At 40.1% G+C, this 21,301-nt stretch overlaps 1 protein-coding gene across 1 annotated transcript; it reads right to left on the bottom strand.

Annotated features, from left to right (window-relative positions):
* Positions 1–6,560: 6,560 nt before the first annotated feature.
* Positions 6,561–20,422, bottom strand: LOC117430551 (WD repeat and SOCS box-containing protein 1-like). Its single transcript, XM_034050671.3, has 9 exons — positions 20,011–20,422; positions 18,311–18,479; positions 17,217–17,482; positions 15,392–15,523; positions 14,864–14,964; positions 11,313–11,485; positions 11,012–11,125; positions 9,288–9,395; positions 6,561–9,040 (listed from the first exon to the last, which is right to left on the bottom strand). The coding sequence occupies exons 1-9, from the start codon at positions 20,048–20,050 to the stop codon at positions 8,878–8,880; spliced, it is 1,266 nt and encodes a 421-aa protein (XP_033906562.3). The 5' UTR covers positions 20,051–20,422; the 3' UTR covers positions 6,561–8,877.
* Between the last annotated feature and the right edge of the window lie 879 nt (positions 20,423–21,301).

The following is a 21,301-nucleotide window of genomic DNA, read 5'->3' as shown; positions in this document are numbered from 1 at the left end:
AGTGCCCGAAGACCGTCACTATCTGGGACTGATTGCACAGACATGTACACAAAGAGGAAGGAAGCTGGACTGGAGAGGGTCAGGAAACGGTCATTTGATGGTTAAAAGAGATAGGGAGTCAGATGAGAGCGGAGAAGAAGAATCAGAAACAGTCCGTTTCAAGATTTCCGTTGCACGCTCTCGCCTGTCTGCAAGGTTTTAGTTTATTGCAGGTTTAATGCGTCCGAGAGTCAGATCCTGCAGAATAAGGAGTTCTAGAACTTCTAACCGATTCCCTCGCCCCGCCAGCAGGGGGCAGCCTGTCCCACCACACACACACACCCCAACCCGTCCACAGCACCGCACTCCAGCACAGTTTCTCTCTCTTGCCTCGTCTCCCTGAGAAACCTTGCAGTTTGTTGATGCAAACAGCAGCACATGTTCCCATGGGATTTCTAATCTCTTGTTTTGGAAAAAATCAAACCTCTTCAGGGAATTAAAAGAGACGAGGTCAAAACTGCAGTGCGGTGCTGAGATGGAACATGGGGGACAGGGTTACTAAACATACTGCATGCTGTAGTATGCCTTTGTAGTTTACCATAGTACAGCAAAGTGTGATAAAGCATGGTAGAGAATAGCTAGGCATGGTAAACCCTATTAATGAACATGGTAAGCTATGGTAAATGCATAGTATAACCATAGGGAAAGTGTGGTAAAACTGTACAAATACCGTGCAAGCATACTGTGGTGAACTTTCATAAAGGAACTGAAGCCATTCCCTATAGCAGGTCTCTAGTTTGTGGTTGTGTCTGAACTCGCGTGAAGCCTTCCTGCGCCCCTCCTGACCCTGAGGAGAGTTCCCCTTTACAATCATGAAAGGCAGACTCAGTATTTTTCCATTGCACTTCTTTCAGCCTCAATCCATTCCCAGGGCGGTCCTGCTGTGAGTTGAGATTGAAGAACACTGATAGACACGCGCAGTCAGCTGCATACACAGACTTGGTCTTCTATTCTCAAGGCTGCTGCTCGCTGCCTTTCTTTCCCATGGGAAAGTTACATTAAACACGTCGGACTCATCGCAGAGCCCAGACACATGACTGGTTTGTCTGCTTGAGCGGCCTGCAGCCCACAAGCACCCTCTGCCCTGCATTGCTGACAATACAAACACACAGCAGCACAAGCACGCTCTGCCCTGCATTGCTGACAATACAAACACACAGCAGCACAAGCACGCTCTGCCCTGCATTGCTGACAATACAAACACACAGCAGCACAAGCACGCTCTGCCCTGCATTGCTGACAATACAAACACACAGCAGCACAAGCACGCTCTGCCCTGCATTGCTGACAATACAAACACACAGCAGCACAAGCACCCTCTGCCCTGCATTGCTGACAATACAAACACACAGCAGCACAAGCACCCTCTGCCCTGCATTGCTGACAATACAAACACACAGCAGCACAAGCACCCTCTGCCCTGCATTGCTGACAATACAAACACACAGCAGCACAAGCACCTCTGCCCTGCATTGCTGACAATACAAACACACAGCAGCACAAGCACCCTCTGCCCTGCATTGCTGACAATACAAACACACAGCAGCACAAGCACGCTCTGCCCTGCATTGCTGACAATACAAACACACAGCAGCACAAGCACGCTCTGCCCTGCATTGCTGACAATACAAACACACAGCAGCACAAGCACGCTCTGCCCTGCATTGCTGACAATACAAACACACAGCAGCACAAGCACGCTCTGCCCTGCATTGCTGACAATACAAACACACAGCAGCACAAGCACGCTCTGCCCTGCATTGCTGACAATACAAACACACAGCAGCACAAGCACGCTCTGCCCTGCATTGCTGACAATACAAACACACAGCAGCACAAGCACCTCTGCCCTGCATTGCTGACAATACAAACACACAGCAGCACAAGCACGCTCTGCCCTGCATTGCTGACAATACAAACACACAGCAGCAAACACACCGTTTCATACAAACAAAAAATATTATATACAGCTATGGCCACAAGTTTTGCATCACCCTACAGAATTAACTAATGTTGCTTCATAAAGTTGAACGAAACCTGCTGAATAGCGTTACGTTAACATATTGAATTACATTACATTCATTTAGTTATCCTGTATTCTACGGCAGCAGTGTGGAGTAGTGGTCAGGGCTCTGGACTCTTGACCGGATGGTGGTGGGTTCAATCCCAGGTGGGGGACACTGCTGCTGTACCCTTGAGCAAACTACTTTACCTAGATTGCTCCAGTAAAAACCCAACTGTATAAAAGGGTAATTGTATGTAAAAATAATGTGATATCTTGTAACAATTGTAAGTTGCCCTGGATAAGGGTGTCTGTATTCATGTAGTTATCCTGTATTCATTTCCATGTTAATGACCCACCAGTTTCCCATGCTTCTAGATACAATTTGTTATTTAGTTTACCATGATTGACCACACTCTGCATTATGACTTCCCACGGTATACAGAGCGCAGTGATCGTTCATGAGAGCAGTGACTTTCACCATCACTTTGCATCAGTTGACTCGACCTCTCTGCGTGAACCCTGACATGGTAACCATGAGTCTGCATTGCCCAGGCACACAGGAGAGTATTGCGCTGTCCCGTATAAAACTCTGCAATGGCGCTGTGCAGTTTGCATTTACAGACCTTTTCATAATGCTTTACTACTGTCCATGTTGCACCGCACTGATTGTGAGTCCCCCATGCTTTCTATTGTAACTCAGTTAACACACGGCTCAGTTCGCTTGTGAGACTTTTTCAAGCACAGCACCGTGTAAACGTTTGTGATCTTAAAGAAAAGCACGATTTCCATTCTTCGTGACAATAGCAATGATTACTGAACCTTCTCAAGCAGCCCAACAGAATTCTTTCTGGGGTTTTGGTGCCCTCTACAGGGGCGGTAGCAAACTTTCTCCAAACACAGCGGGGACAGTTTTGATGTGCAATTCAATCTACTCCTTACACAGTGCACTGATCGTCTAACATCAAGAATTTAAAAGCATAAGATCATAACAAATATCTAGCCTTAGGCAGCAACGTATAGCGATGTGGCTTAGGCCTGTTAATATCTTAGTTATTTGCAGCCAGATTATTTTAGGACAGCGTTTACATTGAGAGTTAAGGTGAGACAGGGATACATATGAGACGAGAGAAAGAGAGGCGGAAGGAAGCAGGCAGAAACACAGCAGCAGGCTTTTCCTGTTACTAAAACGTCTCTTGTTGTGTTTTTATATTTAGTGTTCCTGGAAGGTGAGGGGCAGGCAGGCAGACTGGCAGGCAGGCAGGCAGGCAGACTGGCTGGCAGGCAGACTGGCAGTTCTGTATTACCATACTATATTAAGACTAAACAAGTGAAATCACAGGAAAGCGTGGTAAAGCACAGTGAAGCCTGGTAACGTGTTGTGAAAGATGCAAGGTAAAAGATGGACAATGCCCTGTTGGAAGCACGGTGAAACCATGTGAACTGACCACGGCACTGTAAACCCTTTAAGGAGCTTTTAAACAGCACTCAAGGTAATAATACCCAGCGTCTGCAGACAGGCTGCCTCTTCCATGATATAACGCAGCCACAGGATGTGAGTCAGTGGCTGGGAGCCCCGGTGTTGAGAAACAGGAATCAGAGACAATTGCAGGAAGACCAGGAATGTGATTCTGGAGTGAGTAACGCTGGGGCCTGCACGATTTCATTGATCCTAAAGCAGAGCTCCGCCTCAACGCTGCTGCTGGTGTTTATCTCTGCATGAAAACACAAACAATCATCCTGGCACATTCTCCACACAGCCCCGGCAGCGCACCCTGTCACTCAGCAGAGCTGTAGGAACTGTGTTTGGGGAGGAGCAGTGGACTGATTGAAGCTGCGTTGTCCCACAGTCATATGCACAGTAAAATGTGATCCCTGGGTCAGTGTTTATTAGATTCTTCAGTAATCTTCTGTGCACTCTGAGTCATCAGAGACCATTGTTGGCTTGCCAGTTTGTTTACAGTATCCCATGTAGATTTTACACTGCAGGTGGACGCCGAGATTTCTCCATTCTTGAAGCTTTCTGGCCATTCTTTCTGTCACTCTAATGACAGACAGACAGACAGACAGACAGGCAGGCAAAGAGGCTGCTACTACCTGCAGCAGCAGGGGGGCATGTATGAAATATGCAGAAATGTAAAAAAAAACAAAAAAAAAAACGTATTTCTGCAGTGTGATATTCTGGTACAGTATTAAAAAAACACGTCCTGCTGAGACTTTCTGTTGTTGATGAAACCGTAGCTGCTCATCACCAATGCCGCGTTAACAGTCTCTGTATGACTCCTCTCGCCAAACCCCTGCTGCCCGTTCTGCTTGTTTCTACTGCCATCTGGTGGACGATTGCAGACTACCACATGAAGTATCTGTACAGTCCTGTATTATCCAACAACACTGCGGTGCTAATGATTATCCACGGCACTAAAAAAAAAAAACAGGCATTCTCAGAAATATGCACTGTGTTTACTTTTCTTTCTACACAGCTGAAAGGGCTTTTGTACAAAATAATATGCAGTACGCTTTCAGTCCTGCCAGGGGGCGCACATGTCCAGGTTGATCAAACAAAAGCAAGCTGCGTTGTGATCATGTGTCCCACATTGTGCATGAACTGAAGAAATCATTGCATGTCATCTGGAATTATTAAAGCCCTCTGTTAAGTGGTTTAAATGGTAGGCGAAGGCACCTTGAAATGTTACTAATAATTAGTAAATCATTGCAGTCACTTGGATTTGCTAATATGCGCTGTTGCTAACTGTGCTCTGAATGGGAATGGGGTGCTCCATTATTCATGGCCTTCTTAGCCAGGTCAGCGTAGGAATGTTAACTTGTTCTCCCCTGCTTTTTACTTGGTTAAATAAAGGACTTGGGTAAACAGACACGCCTGTGAAATCAATCACTGACTGCCGTGCAGACAATCTGCTGCAATTATAAAGAGGCCTGTTCTTCATCCATAGTTATACCCTGAAGCGACATTCCCATGCAGCTGTTTGGAAGTGCAAAAAGTAGCGTCTGAATTGCAGAAAAGCACGCCTCTGTATTTTAATCAGACATCTGAAATGGCTCCTTGTATGTGCTTCGACAGAAGACATCACTACTTAATTGTACTTTTTGGGATGAATCATTTACTGTGCTCTTAATACCGTGGCTCCCAACCCTGGTCCTGGGGACCCCCTGTGTATTCTGTTTTTAATTCCAACTGAGCTCTCACTTAATTATCTGAACCCTTAATTGAACTAATAATGTGTTTAGACCTTTTTACTTGTTTCCAGCTCTTAAACAGTTGCAGATTTCTAGTTCGCTGTAACATTTTATAAGCAACTTGAACTGTGCAACTGTTTAAGAGCTGAAAACAAAAGGTCTAATTAAGCAAATGATCAGTTCAATTAAGGGTCTAGTTAAGTAATTGAGAGCTGAGTTGGAATGAAAAGCAGCACACAGGGGGTCCCTGGGAGCAGGGTTGGGAAGCCCTGCTGTAGACCATGAAGAGGCAGTTTTGAGAACAGCCTATTGGCACTGCACAATAGGTGCATCAGCGAGAAGATAGAAAATTAACTTCATACTTTAACCTTCTGACCCCCCAGAGCTAGTGAAAGCAGTTCTTTCCACCATGTCCACCTGACTCAGTTGACGCCTGTCTGAAACATTCTGGGATTACCAGCGCTGTCCTGGGTTGAACCCTGTTGACAGTGTTATGGCAAGTGTCTCTAATTGTTATTAAACTGGCAGTTTGCTCCACTGGTTAAACTCCAGACCTGAAATATCAGCCAGTCCAGTTCCTGAGTGAATGATATGCTACATAAGTGCATGCGATTTTAATCAGGCTCTTACTTAACATTACACAAACAACTAAAAATCGTGTTTCAATATTGCCTTGCTATCTAATGTAAACAGCTTTTAATGTGTGGTTGATGATTGGGTAAAGAAATGCCATGTGTACAGGTTCTGGGCATATTTGATATAAGAGATGTATACAGATTACTGTTTCAGGTATATAAATAATATTTATGTTTATTAATATTTACACAATGTAAAACAGATATATGTATATGTCAAACAGTGCTCTAGGGGAGCCTTGATACCCCCCCCCCCCCGAATCAGTCAAGTTACTGATGTCAGCTGTCTCTCTTCTAGGAACACTTCATAGACACTGGCAACACCTGCCCTTTTCAGTGCTAAATATATTGGTTCATTTACAGCATCATGTTACGAGTGAGTGAGGGAGCAGTAAGGCAATCTCACAGCCTGGGGTTACATTCATGACATCCTCCGTACCAGGGTTTGACCGTTTTGCTCTGCGATTTGTGTCAGTATGATCCTGCATTATGCCAAGGCTTGGGCACACACATTGCACGCTGTCCTTCATCACCAAACACCAGTGGGATCAGCTTACCTGAGCTCAATGCAAATAGATGTAGCTCTATGCACATTTCGTTTTAGTAGACTGCACTGAAAATATTTTATCAGCTGTCAAAGGGTAGTCTTTCAACCATGACTAGAAAACACAACAACGGTGGTAGCAATATTAGAAAAACTAACAAGTTTAATTTCAACAAGACTTTATAATGTAAAGTTCCTTATTGCTGAATTAGTTAGTCATTTACATTATATGGAAATGCATACATTACAGTTTGTCTTCTAAACATTCAACATCGCCACCCACTTTGAGAATACAGCTGCTTGACAACAACAAAAAAAAGTGGATACCCTAACATCTGCAAAAACTACTAAATATATACACAGCTGACCTAAACATAACCTTTATGAAATGCTGCAAGCTTGCATGCTGTGTTGACAATGTTACAATGTTATGGAACGTCATGGGTGCAACAGGCAGGAGGAGATACTGGAAGAAAAATGGGTTATAGGGCAGAGCTTTGGATGTGTAGCTTTCTTCAAGGCTAAATGAGACAAGAATGAGCAGTTAACGCAGAGCCATTGTCTTGGTTTTTAAAATGAAAGTAAAATAAAAAAAAAACTGGTAAATCTTCATTTGACTCCAATGACAAAATAAACTTTTAGAAAACTAGATTTTGCTGCCAGCAACAGCTTTAGTGTGAACACCGTTTATCCGAAGATTAAGCTCCTCAAAAGTCACATTGTTTCTATTTGCAGTTTAGGACAGGAATAGACAGACGCCTTCAACTAACACTATCCTTGAAAAACATTTAACAAACCCATATTTGACAGTTAGCTCTCAAAACCAACTCCAACCTGATGTGTCAGATGAAGTGTGGCAAGAGATTTTATGTAGAAACAGAGCAGATTGTGGGACAGTTCAAGATGTTGGTTGCATACACAACTCCTGCCAAGGATATAAATACTACAGTTATTTTGCAACAACTCCTTTGCAATAACCAAGATTGTAAGATTTTACATCTTGACTTTCTTCAATAATCTTGAATGGGTGACAGATTCTAAAACTTTTACTGGCTATATTAACATTACTGGTCAATCAAACTATGCTGCAAACATCTTTGTATATCTCTTGAAATGGAAGCTTCTAGAAGTGTTCATGATAAAGCCATGTATATTTAACCTTCCCCCAATATTTAAACCTATAACATTAAAATTACGACAGAACTAACAGTATGTAGAAGAAAAATAAAAATGAGAAATACTTTGTGCAGCCAAACAGGTTCATCAAAAAAAAAAAAAAAAAAAAAAACACACCTCACAAAAAAAATATGAGAATGAAAGTCACAAATAAACAAGCTTAAGAATTTAACAAGGTCTTTGAAGAAAATACTGAAGAAAAAATGGAAAATAACCCCCACAATGATACATTCATTTTTATACCTGCAAGTACAGATACACAATGGTTAAAGCATCTTGCTTTAACTTTGGCAGTTACCGGACCATAAAATCCCACCAAATATGATAAATCATTCATAACAATCCCAACATGACTGGAGCAACTGGTGGGGTTATATACTGCAGTTCTAACCCATTTACAAATAAACAAGCTGCAAGATGTGTCTACTCCATGCATTTGTGCAGGAACATGTTATCATTCACAGTACATGTACAAACAGGCTTGGATACATAAATATTCAAAAAGTGAAAGAAATACATTATAAAAAATACAAAAAAACCACAACACCTGCAGCACCTTATTTACCATCAATAGTTTGTCAAGTTTTAAAGCAGATCAAACCTTTAATAACAAAAAAAACCACTGATCATAGAAGGCCATTGGCATCAGCCACAATGGTCAAAACTATTTGTCCAACTAGCATTGCCGATGCTGTAAACTGAATTCAATACAAATCTCACTTTACAGCTTTTCAACTGTATGAGGGAAAAAAATACATTTACAAAAATAAATGTGCTTTTTTGACCTGCTCAAATACATTGAAATCCCAGTGCACAGAATAAGTGCTGAAGTCTTGCTTCTTGTGAGTGTTACACCAATCTCACTGTCTTTACAGCACAGCGAGTTCCCTCATACTACAAAGCAGAACACAAAAGCTATATATACACAAACACCAGTTTGTAAATCAGCTTGAACCACAAAAGAAATTGAAAAATATTGGCTTTTTATACACACACTATTGTCTTCACAGATTTTCTAACACAGAAACAAATTGGGTCTGCTTAGGAGGTGTTTATTCATCTCTAAAGAACAAAGAAATAAGTGCACTGACTGATAAATAGCAAAAAGAAAAGTGAAAATGAGGCCCTCCAGTGCTTTGCAAGGTTCAGATCTACACATATTATCCTGGAGGACTTCAAACAAGGACAATACAATGTATCAAACTCACAGCATAGGGTTTAGAAACAGCACATTTTCAGTTTAAGGAATTTCATTGGTAAACAGCGTGCAATTCAGCTTATTTCTTTCACATAATCCTGTAAGACAGAAAGTCCATCACTCTGTCTGGGACAGGCAGCTTCTTGACCTCGTCCGTGGACATCACTCTCCGGATTGCCATGCGGCACAAGTGCTGGAGACTGGAGATGATCCGAGGCGTGGCCCAGAAGTAAACGCTGCCGTCACGAGTCCTAAAAGGGAACAGAACAAACAAAAGCAAGGCTTTAACATTATATACATATTACATTACACAATTACTAAGCAATATTATAGTATAAATGTATTTACATATACAATCTTATTATAATATCATATTCCTGAGACAGGTCCGTCTCTCCCAGTCCCCTCCCCCAGAGTACAATTTTCCATAATCCCGTTTTACAAATAGGAGCAACTGGTAGTTTTTTGTTGGTTTTATTAAAGTTCTCTTAAACTCACCCAGCAGCTAAAACGCTGCCATCAATTGAAAAGGCACAACACAGCCCATTACTCAGAGGGGCAATGGCTTGTGGAGACTTCTGTTCAATATTCCAGAACCTTATTAATCTGAAAATAGAAAAAAACAAGTTATTGCTATCTGAATCACAAACAAGTTACATACATAAAGGAGGAGTCTGTATATGCACCGTCCTTCCGGTTACAGACACAACATACTGGTTTCAAGTTCACAAGCTTTTTCTCAGGACACTATTTCCATTACAGATAACGGTTACATTTGACTTCAGTTAAAGTAAAACTTTACATTACAAAACTTTCAATTGATTGGATTGCCTACATTAAAAAAAAAAGTAATTGCAAGCTATACACATTTCATTGGGGTGGGTGGGGGGGGTTGATTATTAACAGATTTTCATGTCAGCCATTTCACAAAAAACAAAAAACTGGCTCAGTTTATGATCTGCAGTGTTCTAATCCAAACGAGACAGAATCTGGAGGACTAAAAGTGATTTATTGCCATCATGTGAACAGCATGTGATAAATCCCCACAGGGCCCCAGAAACAGCTAACTCACATTTGGACAAGCACCAACATGCAAGAATCCTTCATTTTTAAACAAAGGAAATGAAGCCAGAGAGAAGCTGTAGTTTTACTTTCTAGAGAAACTGTACAGAACCTTACACAGATCATTAACCCTTAACCTTTTATTTTATTAGTTTATAATTGTCATTTAACATATCTACCGATTAACAGCAAGTTTTTTTTTTCTTTTTTTTATGTATAATTAGAATCTCAGCAGTAACTTCCAGACAAATGCATTCAAAATAGTAATGCTGTGAGTATTCATTATTAAACATTACAGTACCCACTACTGTTTAACAATAAAAACAACCTGCCACCAGTTTGTACAATTTAAAAATTGCTTTATAAGCCCCTGTGACAGGGCCAAGTTGTTACCGGCAGGTATAGAGACTCAGACAAGGAAAGCTGCAGCGATGCGCTAATGCGCCAGTTTAATCACAAATAATAAAACAAACAAAAAGACAGAGACAAAACCAAACAGTGACGCGGTGGACAAGACAAACATTTAAACAAAACAGTGCATATACTGGAAATACCGGGGTTTCAGGCTGGGCCGCTGCTTGCAATGAAACAGAGCTTCATAAAACTCCCCTGAACACCAACAACACTTCTCTATTTAACTCAACATGCTGCACACAAAACCCAAACCTCCACCTCTAACACCAACATTAATTCAAACTTAACACCCGTGATCACCCTTTTTATACACCTGTGACTGGAGCCCAATTAATTATTAATTCAATTTACAGCTCCAGCCACATTCCCACATGTTTTGACAGGGAGGAATTTAACCTCCTCCCTGCCAACCTAGTACTTCCCACACATTTCATTACGGCAGGGCTTTGCCCTGCCACGGCCCCCATTCAAGGAAATCTCATTAAGAGAGTGGATTAAATACTTATACTTCGCCTAATACAAGCGGATGCATGATCTGTACTTCAGAAATGGTACATTACTGCTTTCTGCATATCCACAAAAGATTCCAGTTTTGCTTTTTAATAAGGGTTGGGGGGTAGCAAAGGATGCTTATTTGTGTGTTAAAGGTTAAAGACACAGTCCATTTATCAATCATCATGTCAAATGGATTTTATGTTAAAAAGGTTTAAAAAAATCAGTGAATAAACTGGATTGTCACTTCTTACCTATCATCAGCAATACTGGCAATGCTCTGTCCGTCGTGACAGAATGAGACAGACCTCACCCAGCGGTCATTCTCCCCTCCAGCAAATATAAGAGTTGGAGGAGGGAACAGGTGTCTGAAGAAAAAACAAAAACAAAATTAAGCCACGATTAAAACCACAGTATTAGATTGCAATTTAACAGTGAACCCAGTATAATCTGTTACAGGGGTCCAGGTACTAAAGACTATTCTAGATGCATAAACCGGGTTTTTATTTTTTGCAAAACATTATTAAGGGGTCAACTCTCTGCAAGTCATCTTACCCAAACTCAAACAACACGCTGCCAGTACAAGGATCCCAGACTAGAACACGTGTGTCATAAGAAGCCGTTGCCAATAAGGCCCCATCGGGAGAAAATTCACAAGACACTACATCATTATGATGACCTTCCAGCTTGCGGATCATGGTGTATGTATCCATGTCCCACAGGAACACCTGCAATGAACACAGGGCTGTTATAACCTACTGCCTCCAAGCTGACAACATAACATTTTCAATGAAATAATTAATTAATGTAAAATCTAAACCAGTCATTTACAAATTTAAAAAAACTTCATCTGAATTTAAAGATGGGACTAAAATATGCTCAGTGCCACAACAGTTAAGTGTTAAACAAACATGCCAAGAAACTTTTTTTTTTTTTTTTTTAAATGCACAAAAGCGTATCTTTTTTCTCTTAACAGTTGGGTTTATAAATTGTTTAAAAGATCAGTTGTTAAACCAAACTATATATAAAGTATTTCTTTATTTTTAAAAAGGAATGAATACAGTTACTAACCCCCCCCCTCAAACTACAGAAAGTTTAGAAAAAAATATATATACAAACAAGTAACTTAAGGTAACCTATTGTTACTCCAGTGGTATCCCCTGTCAAAGTGTTAGATCACTTGTGATTACAGTAAGCTCGCCCAGGCAGCGGGAGCCTACGAAGAGAAACAGATACTGCAAGAGAAAAAAACATTTGATGGCCAAAAGGAACAAGCCTCTGGCAAACACACAATTCAAGCATGCAACTTTCATTGCGAAATCAGCACCTGTTAATTTTATCATCTACAGTGATTGTTAAAACTGAGCAAAAGTTAAGCAAATCTAGCCCAAAATGTTTAACTACAATTCCTACACCTGCCACATTATATACATGTCAACACCAATGTAACTTCTGTCTGAACTTGCTTAGGTACTCATGCCTTTACTGAGGAGACTCCTCATCCTCCTCCTATATTAGAATAATGAATAATAAGTAATGAATAGGGCCCTTTCTCAGTTGACTGCTTGCATTACTGCAGCTGTTAATTTTTCTACAAAATAAACATTGCCACACAAATGGCAGTTACTGTCCATGCAGCAGCGAAGTGTGTCAGCCACCTCCCAATGTTAATGTAGAGGACAGCCACATGCTGGTAAAAAGAATTAGCTTTTCAAGCCTTAAAATGGGATTTTTATGTTTAAAAAACAAAAAAGGACCTGGCACCTTTAATATTATACCATGCAATCTATACCAAAATAAGTTGTAAATTGTATCAAAACGTCTGTCCTTGGTGATCAAAACATGGAAGCTAAAGTGATTTTGGCCAGTTCAACTTGGAGCACTTTGGTCAACATCACTGGAACAAAACGGTGGCCTAATTACACAGTTTTTATGAAGCAGATCAACTGCAGAGATGATAAAAATTGAAACAGTTTACTGAAGGACAAAGAACCCTTTTGTGTTTGTATTGCGTTTAGAAAGACCTGAGCCATTCATAACCAAGTTACATTATTAGATTAAAAAAAAAAAAAAAGCTTTGCAAGAACATGTGGCCATCAGTGTTTAAAACCAAAATGTCTCAGATCAGACCGTACTAGGGAGTTCCTCTCTATTCTAACAAGTGTGAACTACACTGTTAAGATTTCTCATTCAAGCTCTTAGACATTAAATGAAACAGAGCATGGGGAGGGGTGGGAGGTCAAGAAATTCTAGATTTGACATACTTTCAAACTATTAAAAGATACGAATAAATCATTCATTGAGTAATCTAATCTAGTTTGCCTGACAGCAGACAGATCTGTATGTGCAAGCCAGTAGTAGTTTTAAGGGGAGGGCAGAATGTGTTTAGGAAAAAAAAAAAAAAAGAAGTGGACATCAACCAGCACCTACGTACAGTAAGCCTTACTGTCAGAAGCAAGGCTACCTCCTTGTATGGGCAAGCTCGTCCCAAGCCTGGTAGCCGGAAATGCCACTCTTTCTGCACCCGCTACTCTACGTGAGCGTGGCGCTCCCATCAAAACCTCAATCACACCACATATTGCTGCCACCACCTGTGACAGGGAAAGCAAGACACTTATGGAAAAACATAACAAAATAAATAAAAAAAAATCATTGTGTAAAACACAATGAAAAAATAAGTTTACAGACTGTCTTAATTATAAATCTATTTAACTGTGCTGAATTGGGGAGATTAACTTTACGAGCAACTTTTTCTGGCAGCTGTTGAAGTTATGGGTGATATTCTTAAGCAATTAACAGTGGCTTAAATCAAACTGACAATAACTGTTGCCTGAAACTAACTGCAACAGTTGCCTGGTGTTGCATCATCACAGCTGCTGTGTGGCATCTACAGCTGTTTTTTTGTTCTACACATGTTCTAAAAAAGACAAACTTGACCTGTGCGACCATGGAAGCACTGGTCCAAGTGGATATCCAAGGAATAGTAAAGCTCAGACTCGTTGTCTTGAGAACTGCCTTTTATGTGCACTGGAAAACAATGCAGCTCTATTTAAAAAGAGAGAGTACTTTTAGGAGCCGATTGGAGCAGAAACCTGGGCTGCTTGTAACACTCAAAGATCCGTCTACCCTACTGCACTGCACTTGTTCAGCAATGTTGTTTGGGGTGATCAATTATTCAACCACACAGGCTAGATCTACTAGAACAGGGAGGTGCAGAGCAAGGCTTCCCCATGCTGCACCTCCACAGTGTGTGTGCACTACACAGCACAGTGCAGAAACAGAATACCACAGTCACTCAACTCCTCCGGGCCATAAGGAGAGGCGATAAAGACGGCAGGTTATTTTCTAATGTGAAAAATCTTTTAAATGACCTTGGGTCAAATTCCGTGGTGGTGGGGTCTACAGCTGCTTCGTGTTTCAGGACTGTGGGTAGAAGTCCAACATCAACTGAACTCAATTGTCCACCAAATTATAGCAAATCTGTGTGTTTCTGGCCACAATAACAGGGCAATAGGAGAATATAATACTTCAGCTATAATACACAAATCTGCTCATAATTTCTAATGCCAACATCTGATCGAAAGCATCATAACAAAATACAGCTATGAAACTGAAAGTATCTTTATTTGAAGAATTATTGCTATGACCTCAAGGTAAATTTGTATAGTTGACAACTTATTTCTCATAGTAATAAGTTACTAATATTCACACACAAAAAAAAAGCAGTACATGTTTTATACAGATGTTGTATTCCAGACAGTATTATAACTCATTCCAAACAATTATTTTTTGATGGTACACAGTTCCACTTTTACAATTTCTTTTTTTTTTTTTTTTTTTCAAATCTAGTCAGATGGTGCAGGCTCTCCAATTTAAAACGGGCAATCTATTTTAATAGATGGGATACAGTAACCATCAAACTTTAATATTACTACAGTTTGCATGCATATTGTAATACAAAGGCAAACAAACAACAACAACCTGCAAGCAGGATTGTGAACAGGACACGGAGCAACATTAAGCACTATATTTGGATTTCATTAGAAGAATATTATGCAAACATAGCACTGAACTCGTAGAAAGGAAAAGGGAACTTAAATGCTTACCGCTTTACTAGCGCCTACAGAGCACAGAACAGAGGAATCGGGAGAGAAAGCAGAGCAATACACCCAACTCTGGTGTCCTCTCAGCACTTTTATCATGTTTCCTGTAAAACAAGAAAATACATTCATGCTTGAACAGCATTCATACAGAGCTGCGCATGTCATGGGGTTGCTAGCTAGACATAGCTTTACATGGCATCTCTAAACAAAAACCTGCAAAAGACTAGATAGTGGAATAATGCACTTTATTCCAACTGAACCTAGAGACGTTATACTTGTCTGAACAGCAACACCGAACCATTAAAGAAAAATGAAGACATGGAAACGCATTGAATAGGTATGTTTTGGAATGTGTTATCAAAGGGGGTATGGTAGATTAATCTTGATTTAAAAAAATAAATAAAAAAATCAGAAAGTGGTGTGTCATATAGATCATATTTTCAGTATGCACACATTTTCAGTATCCAGTTCTACAGTAGTTGAATAACCAGTCATGCTTGAAATCCATGCAACTCAAATTGTGCAACTTACCATCGTCTTTAAGGTCCCAAACCCTCAGGGTTTTATCTCGGGAGGCAGATACTAAAATAAGGCTTCCATCCGGGGCAAAAGTCAGGTCACGCACCACTTCAGTGTGATCCATCAAATTTAGCAACAGTTTACCTAAACAGAATTACACACAAAAAAAAAAAAAAATACACATTGTATACACAGTTCAAACATCCCTCAAAGAAAACTGCTTGTTGAAACATGGGATAAACCTTTCACACGGAATTCATGTGCGATTGCTGTACCGTGCCAAGTTTTGGGGAGTAGTTTTATGAAAAATATGCATAGGTGTCTTGGGATGACACTAATCCTTTTGTTAAACTATATGTTGCAACAGGATTTCCCTCAACATACATTTCAGATAATCCTACCACTAACAAGCATATCTATTGCAAAGTAGGCCTCTGGGTTTGTTACCTGTACAGCAAGGTATGTGCATTTTTTATGTGCACTGAACTCAAAAAGTAATTGTTTAGTAATGAGAGGTTATCAGCAGTTTGGTTGGCTAACAGTAGGTTTACAGCTTTACACTCTACTGGATATGGGATAATCCAAGGGCATCTAATCTTCATAAACCACCATTTAAAATTATATTTTTCAACTCCTACCCTAACAAAAGGTTATATAGCTAGTCGAGCCAAGAAACACCAAGATAGGAGTTTGATATCAAAGACCCAAAGTCTAGTCTTAGCCAGTTTTTTTTTGTTTTGTTTTACCCCTATTGGCACAGTGATTAGGGAAATTAACAAATAGTCAGAAAGTATTTAAATGAGAAGTGTCAAAGAGAAAAATAAGAAAAAAAAGCCAGTTACATATTTTCTGTATATGCATTTTGAAAATAAGAAATGGGACTGGCCAATTTCCTCACATGTTTTCATGAAGCGTTGAAACTAAATTCTATTGAAGTCAATTATCGTTCCTTAGGTTTCAACCAAAATTAACCAAACCCAAAAACCGCCTCCGACAAACGCAACTTTTACAGCCAATCATGGAAAACTTCTGGGACCTGCCCCTTCGTGCACAACACAAACCAGTAAAGTTACTCAACAGCTATTAAACAGTAATACTGGATACCTGCCAACATGGAGGCCAAGTGATGCATGTTTGCTTGGATCATAGTCAGATGTCAAAAGAGACCTCCAACTGGCTCTACTTTGTACCTTTATTCTTATGACTGTTAGATTTTACAGGTTGCCTATTTATCCCAAACCTCAGATTGCTCTGTTTTTTATAGATAAAATAAAGCACATACAAAGAATCCACTACTGAAATATTAAACAACTCCATTAGGGGATTTATTGAAGTCTGCTTCACGAAATGGAAGGGCAGGGTAAACATTAACTCCGGTGCAGCTTGTACAGCGGGAGACTACTCACTTCAATACACAGAGCCCACCTTTCAGAGCCATTAACAAAACAGCCTCGCATTCACATTTAAACAAACACTCTGGACGTCAGCATGGGCCGTTTCAACTCATTAGGAAATCACTAGAATTATAAAATCCATATAACTGACAAAAACAGGAAACCAACCAGGGAGCGCAGTTTAAACATGGTAAGCAATGCAGTCTCTTTACCTTCTACAGAAATGTCATTTCCTCATACTATTTTAACATTTACATTTTTTGCATTGTCAGCAAGTGATTCATAACACCACATCATGGAAATGTACAGCTTTTGTGAAGCACTGGTCGTAACATTAAAACTTTCTCTTCCTCTCAAAAAGAAAATTCAATATGGGACAACAGCAAAAAATGGTTACAGCTTTCGCACTTCAATTATATTGGAGACAGAAAGAAATGATATACCTGTATATACATCCCAGATCTTGATGCGCCCATTGTTGAGCCCTGTTGCTAGCAGCAGCTGGTCCTGTCCAAACTTGAAGCGATGCCATTCTATATTGGCACAGCGGCTTTGTTTCTCTGGCACAGATGAGCCAAACGCCAGGCCCCAGACAACGTCTCCACAGTCAATAGTGTGCTCCCGGGGAATATTCTTCTGCTGCCCATCGCTGTTCTGTGTGGACAGCCTTCTGTCACCCACATTGTTAATGACAGTGCCATCAAGCGTACTGCAATGGGGCAGACACACACAGAAGTTTACATTACTACACATCGTGCCTAACAAACTCCAATTCAGTATTATTGAGATACATTAAAACTAATTTAAAGACTCCACAAAAAAATGTACAACAGTTACTATAACCACACAATACAGTACACTATATAATGATAAAGAAACTATGTAAAAAAAAAAAAGTTAACAAAAGCAATGAAAGGTCGCTTCAGCAGCCACAAGACTGCTGATAGGATTGAAAAGGGCTCAATGAAGCCGACTAAGGTTGCTATCCCAGATACAAGCAGCCACGTGCTCTTACTGTGTGTGAAGCGTTGCACTGTTCAAAAGGGACATTGGATAAGTGACCTGTCACCTTACAAATAGTGACACATTATTTCAAGATTCGTGGACTTTCAGCTTTTGGATTACAAGCTGAAAACAGCAGCATTTGTTGCCAAGTGCAAAAAAGAATGAATAGCTCTATTGAGTACACAGCAAAGTGTGGCTGGAAACTTGACCAATCCAGCACTTGCCTTTATAACATCAACATGCGATGAACTGAATGCCTGCCAAATTTCAACTCGCCCACCTTATATACAGTATAATACAGTGTTTTAATTAATTGCTACTAATTTGTACACTAACCCTAAGCGATGTTTCTGGGGTAGTATGGTAGAACACAGCACTCTTTTTAGTCATATGAGGTAACAAACAGAATGCTGGGCTGTTCACTGGGCCCCGAAACTTGCATAAAACATTACAACACCTTAGACAGAAAACTGAAATCTAGTGGTATTTAGACAAGCTAGACCTAGTTCCTGGAGATAATAGACATGCTTACAAATTGTTCAGGCATTGGGACCAGGGAATGAGCCTGACAATGCGGTGACCCTGAGACCAAGCAAAATAAGAACCGTCCGGAGCGAAAGAGACAGTCCAGGTTTCCCGGCCAGACTTCTGGTCAAAGGGGGCGGACGGTGTCAAAAGCTCTCCGACGAACCAGGACTTAGCTGGGGACAAATAAAATAAATACAAATGTTAAGATATTTCTGGGTGGAAGGGGCAGGAAGCAGAGTCTTCAACAAACAGATAAGGTCAGGTCAATTTGTTCTGAATGTGTAATTTAATATAGGGACTGAGCACGTCATTACTGTTCAGTTTTATAAACTCAGGCAAAACAATAATCAGTCTTCAAAACTTTCACAACAATGACCCATGAGTTATTCCCAGAGGTGTGTTCTTCAAAATGAGCCATTTTTTTAGTTATTTTAAAAACGTAGTGATAAGTGTTTAGATGCAGACTGTTGTATACCAGTTTATGTTTAGAAATTGATTAGTTATATAAAAATAAAATTGTAACACATTAGTCCAGTCATTATGTTTTAAGGGCGTGTCTGGTATTAAAAGCAGGATTCGGTTTCATACCTTGGTATTTACTTAGTGTTTCTTTATACATTGCCAATGTTTCTATATGTGGTAATGGATATCAAAACCTAATGCTTCATGTCTGTGCTTTTCTTGTGAATGTCCAATGCACGAGGGGGCGGGGAGGGAAGAGATACACCCCTCCCGAAAGAAAAAAACAGAAATTGCATAAATTACTATTATTGATAAATGCTCGCCTTATCCGACATGACTATTTCCAGAATCATTTTTAGACCTGTTGTATTCCATTCTTTGTTTATTTTTGAGTCGCGTTGGATGGGAGACGGGCAAAGTTCCAAGTCCACTCAGATAGGAAATTCCTACCTTCCTTGTGCACATGTGGCTTAAAATACTTTTAAGAAGCGAGATTTGAAAGAATAAAACATTGTACTATTTATTTTAAAATTACACACAACATGCTTTTCGCAAGTAATAATAACAATAATAATAATAATAATAATAATAATAATAATAATAATAATAATAATAAACACGCTATCATTGAATCAGTGTTCTCGTGTAAGTGTCACTCTTTAGTCCCGAGTTAATTTTCTACATATCGCGTTTCAACGGGGTCTTCACGAGTCGGCAACAAAGTTAAAACACCTAAAATAAAGCTTTATACAAAACAAATTAAATTACTGTCATTGAATAACATTGTATGTGCAGTATTTTGTAACGAGGTGTTTTGCACGGAGACAAAGGACTAAACCTACACCCGATTATGACTCAGTGGCTCGGGACAGGCTGTGAAAATCTAATTTAAAACTTGCCAGACTCGTGTCACGACTGTGGGAGGAGAGGGGGGTTAGCCCGGTGTGTTCGTGTGGTGAAATTAGCGTCGTCAATGGCAGTCGGTGCTGAATTCGTAACCAGTACAACACAATACGGTGAAGCAAAACCAAGCAGTTAGCAAAGATCAATGATCACTTACCATCAGCCGCTACTGCGAAAATACATTTAAAGTCAAATCACTGTATGACAAATACTAGTTCGTTTTTTCATCAAAGATCCATTCGACAAAAAGTATTTAACAATAGTATTGGTCAACCAAAGGTCCAAAAGCAAAGGTTAAAATAATAATAATAATAATAATAATAATAATAATAAACGTACCTATTTCATTTTCGTTTACAAAATCTGGGAAGCTTGCCATCTAAATTGGGACTGGGTGCTTTGAAAAAAAAAACTACAAGTAAAAAAAAAATATATATATATTTTTATTGAAGTCCACGTCTGTAAAAACGAGCCGGGAAAGGAACCCGTGTCCTGTGTTTGCTACTGTCCAAAAACCACAAGAAATCCCTCTCGCGCAGCGACCGTTAGAGTCCTGTTGAGAGAGAAAACAAAACCAGACTACAAAACAAACTGGCTATTCCGTGTGTTCCTTAAACCGATACAGGTCCCAAAAAAAGATGTCAGTTTATTGGAAGCACCAGCAAAATACAATAAACGAATTACAAAAGCACACCTAGTAATACACCGACTACGCTTCCATACACAGTGCTACTCTATACTGAGTTAATATGGCCGCTGACTGGATGCTTTAACCAGACGTCGAGATGGGCGTGGTAGAAAAATACGTCACTACTGCTTCCATAGAGACCGACTACCGTATAACCACACACATAGGCCCATTCTTATACGCGGTCGATTGTTTCACTGGAGTAAAATAGATAAAATAAATTGAAGGTGTGTAAAACTGACCTTGGAGACTTTGGTATGGTATTTTAGCTATAACTGGAAAAATGTATTCTGGTGTCGTTTGATAATTTAAATCTCAAATCAGTTCAACTTACTCGCCTATGAGTCACTAGTGAGTGCGCCTATTTTTTGCGATGGTACGGTAATGACCTTATCTGTGGAGAAGAGGTTGAATGGATGAAGCGTCACATGCTCTGTGTTTTGTTTATTAAGCCGTCCAATAAGCGTCCACTTTGCTTATTATTATTATTATTTGTTTATTTAGCAGACGCCTTTATCCAAGGCGACGACTAGGGTGTGTGAACTATGCATCAGCTGCAGAGTCACTTAACTATGTCTCACCTGAAAGACGGAGCACAAGGAGGTTAAGTGACTTGCTCAGGATCACACAATGAGTCAGTGGTTGAGGTGGATTTGAACCGGGGACCTCCTGGTTACAAGCCCATTTCTTTAACCACTGGACCACACAGCCTCCCTTGCTTCGTTTCGTGTTTACTTTTTGCCGCTTTGGTTAAACCTGAAATACTGTAGACTGCGCATTTATACTGCTTTGAGCTTTGATGTGAATGCTGACCCCCAGTGAACTTTCAGCTATAGCTGTACATGTACTCAATGTCATACCCAATGCCTGTACACTGAGCCGCGACCTGTCACTCCCCGAGGCTGTCAGTCATCCTTGCAGTTCCAGTCTGAAGCTGATTCG

This window comes from Acipenser ruthenus, chromosome 24, assembly GCF_902713425.1.
Source record: "Acipenser ruthenus chromosome 24, fAciRut3.2 maternal haplotype, whole genome shotgun sequence".
Taxonomy (NCBI): domain Eukaryota; kingdom Metazoa; phylum Chordata; class Actinopteri; order Acipenseriformes; family Acipenseridae; genus Acipenser; species Acipenser ruthenus.
Note: the sequence above shows the minus strand (reverse complement) of the source record. Positions and strands in the feature narration are given on the sequence as shown.

What these genes read in the sequence shown, in the direction of transcription:
- LOC117430551 (XM_034050671.3), bottom strand. Translation starts at nt 20,050, where the DNA reads ATGGCAAGCTTCCCAGATTTTGTAAACGAAAATGAAATAG. An exon ending in CTGTAGGCGCTAGTAAAGCG is followed by an intron (nt 11,486 to 14,863) that starts GTAAGCATTTAA and finishes TGTTCATTGCAG; the next exon opens with GTGTTCCTGTGGGACATGGA. An exon ending in AGCGTGTTGTTTGAGTTTGG is followed by an intron (nt 11,126 to 11,312) that starts GTAAGATGACTT and finishes TTTTTTCTTCAG; the next exon opens with ACACCTGTTCCCTCCTCCAA.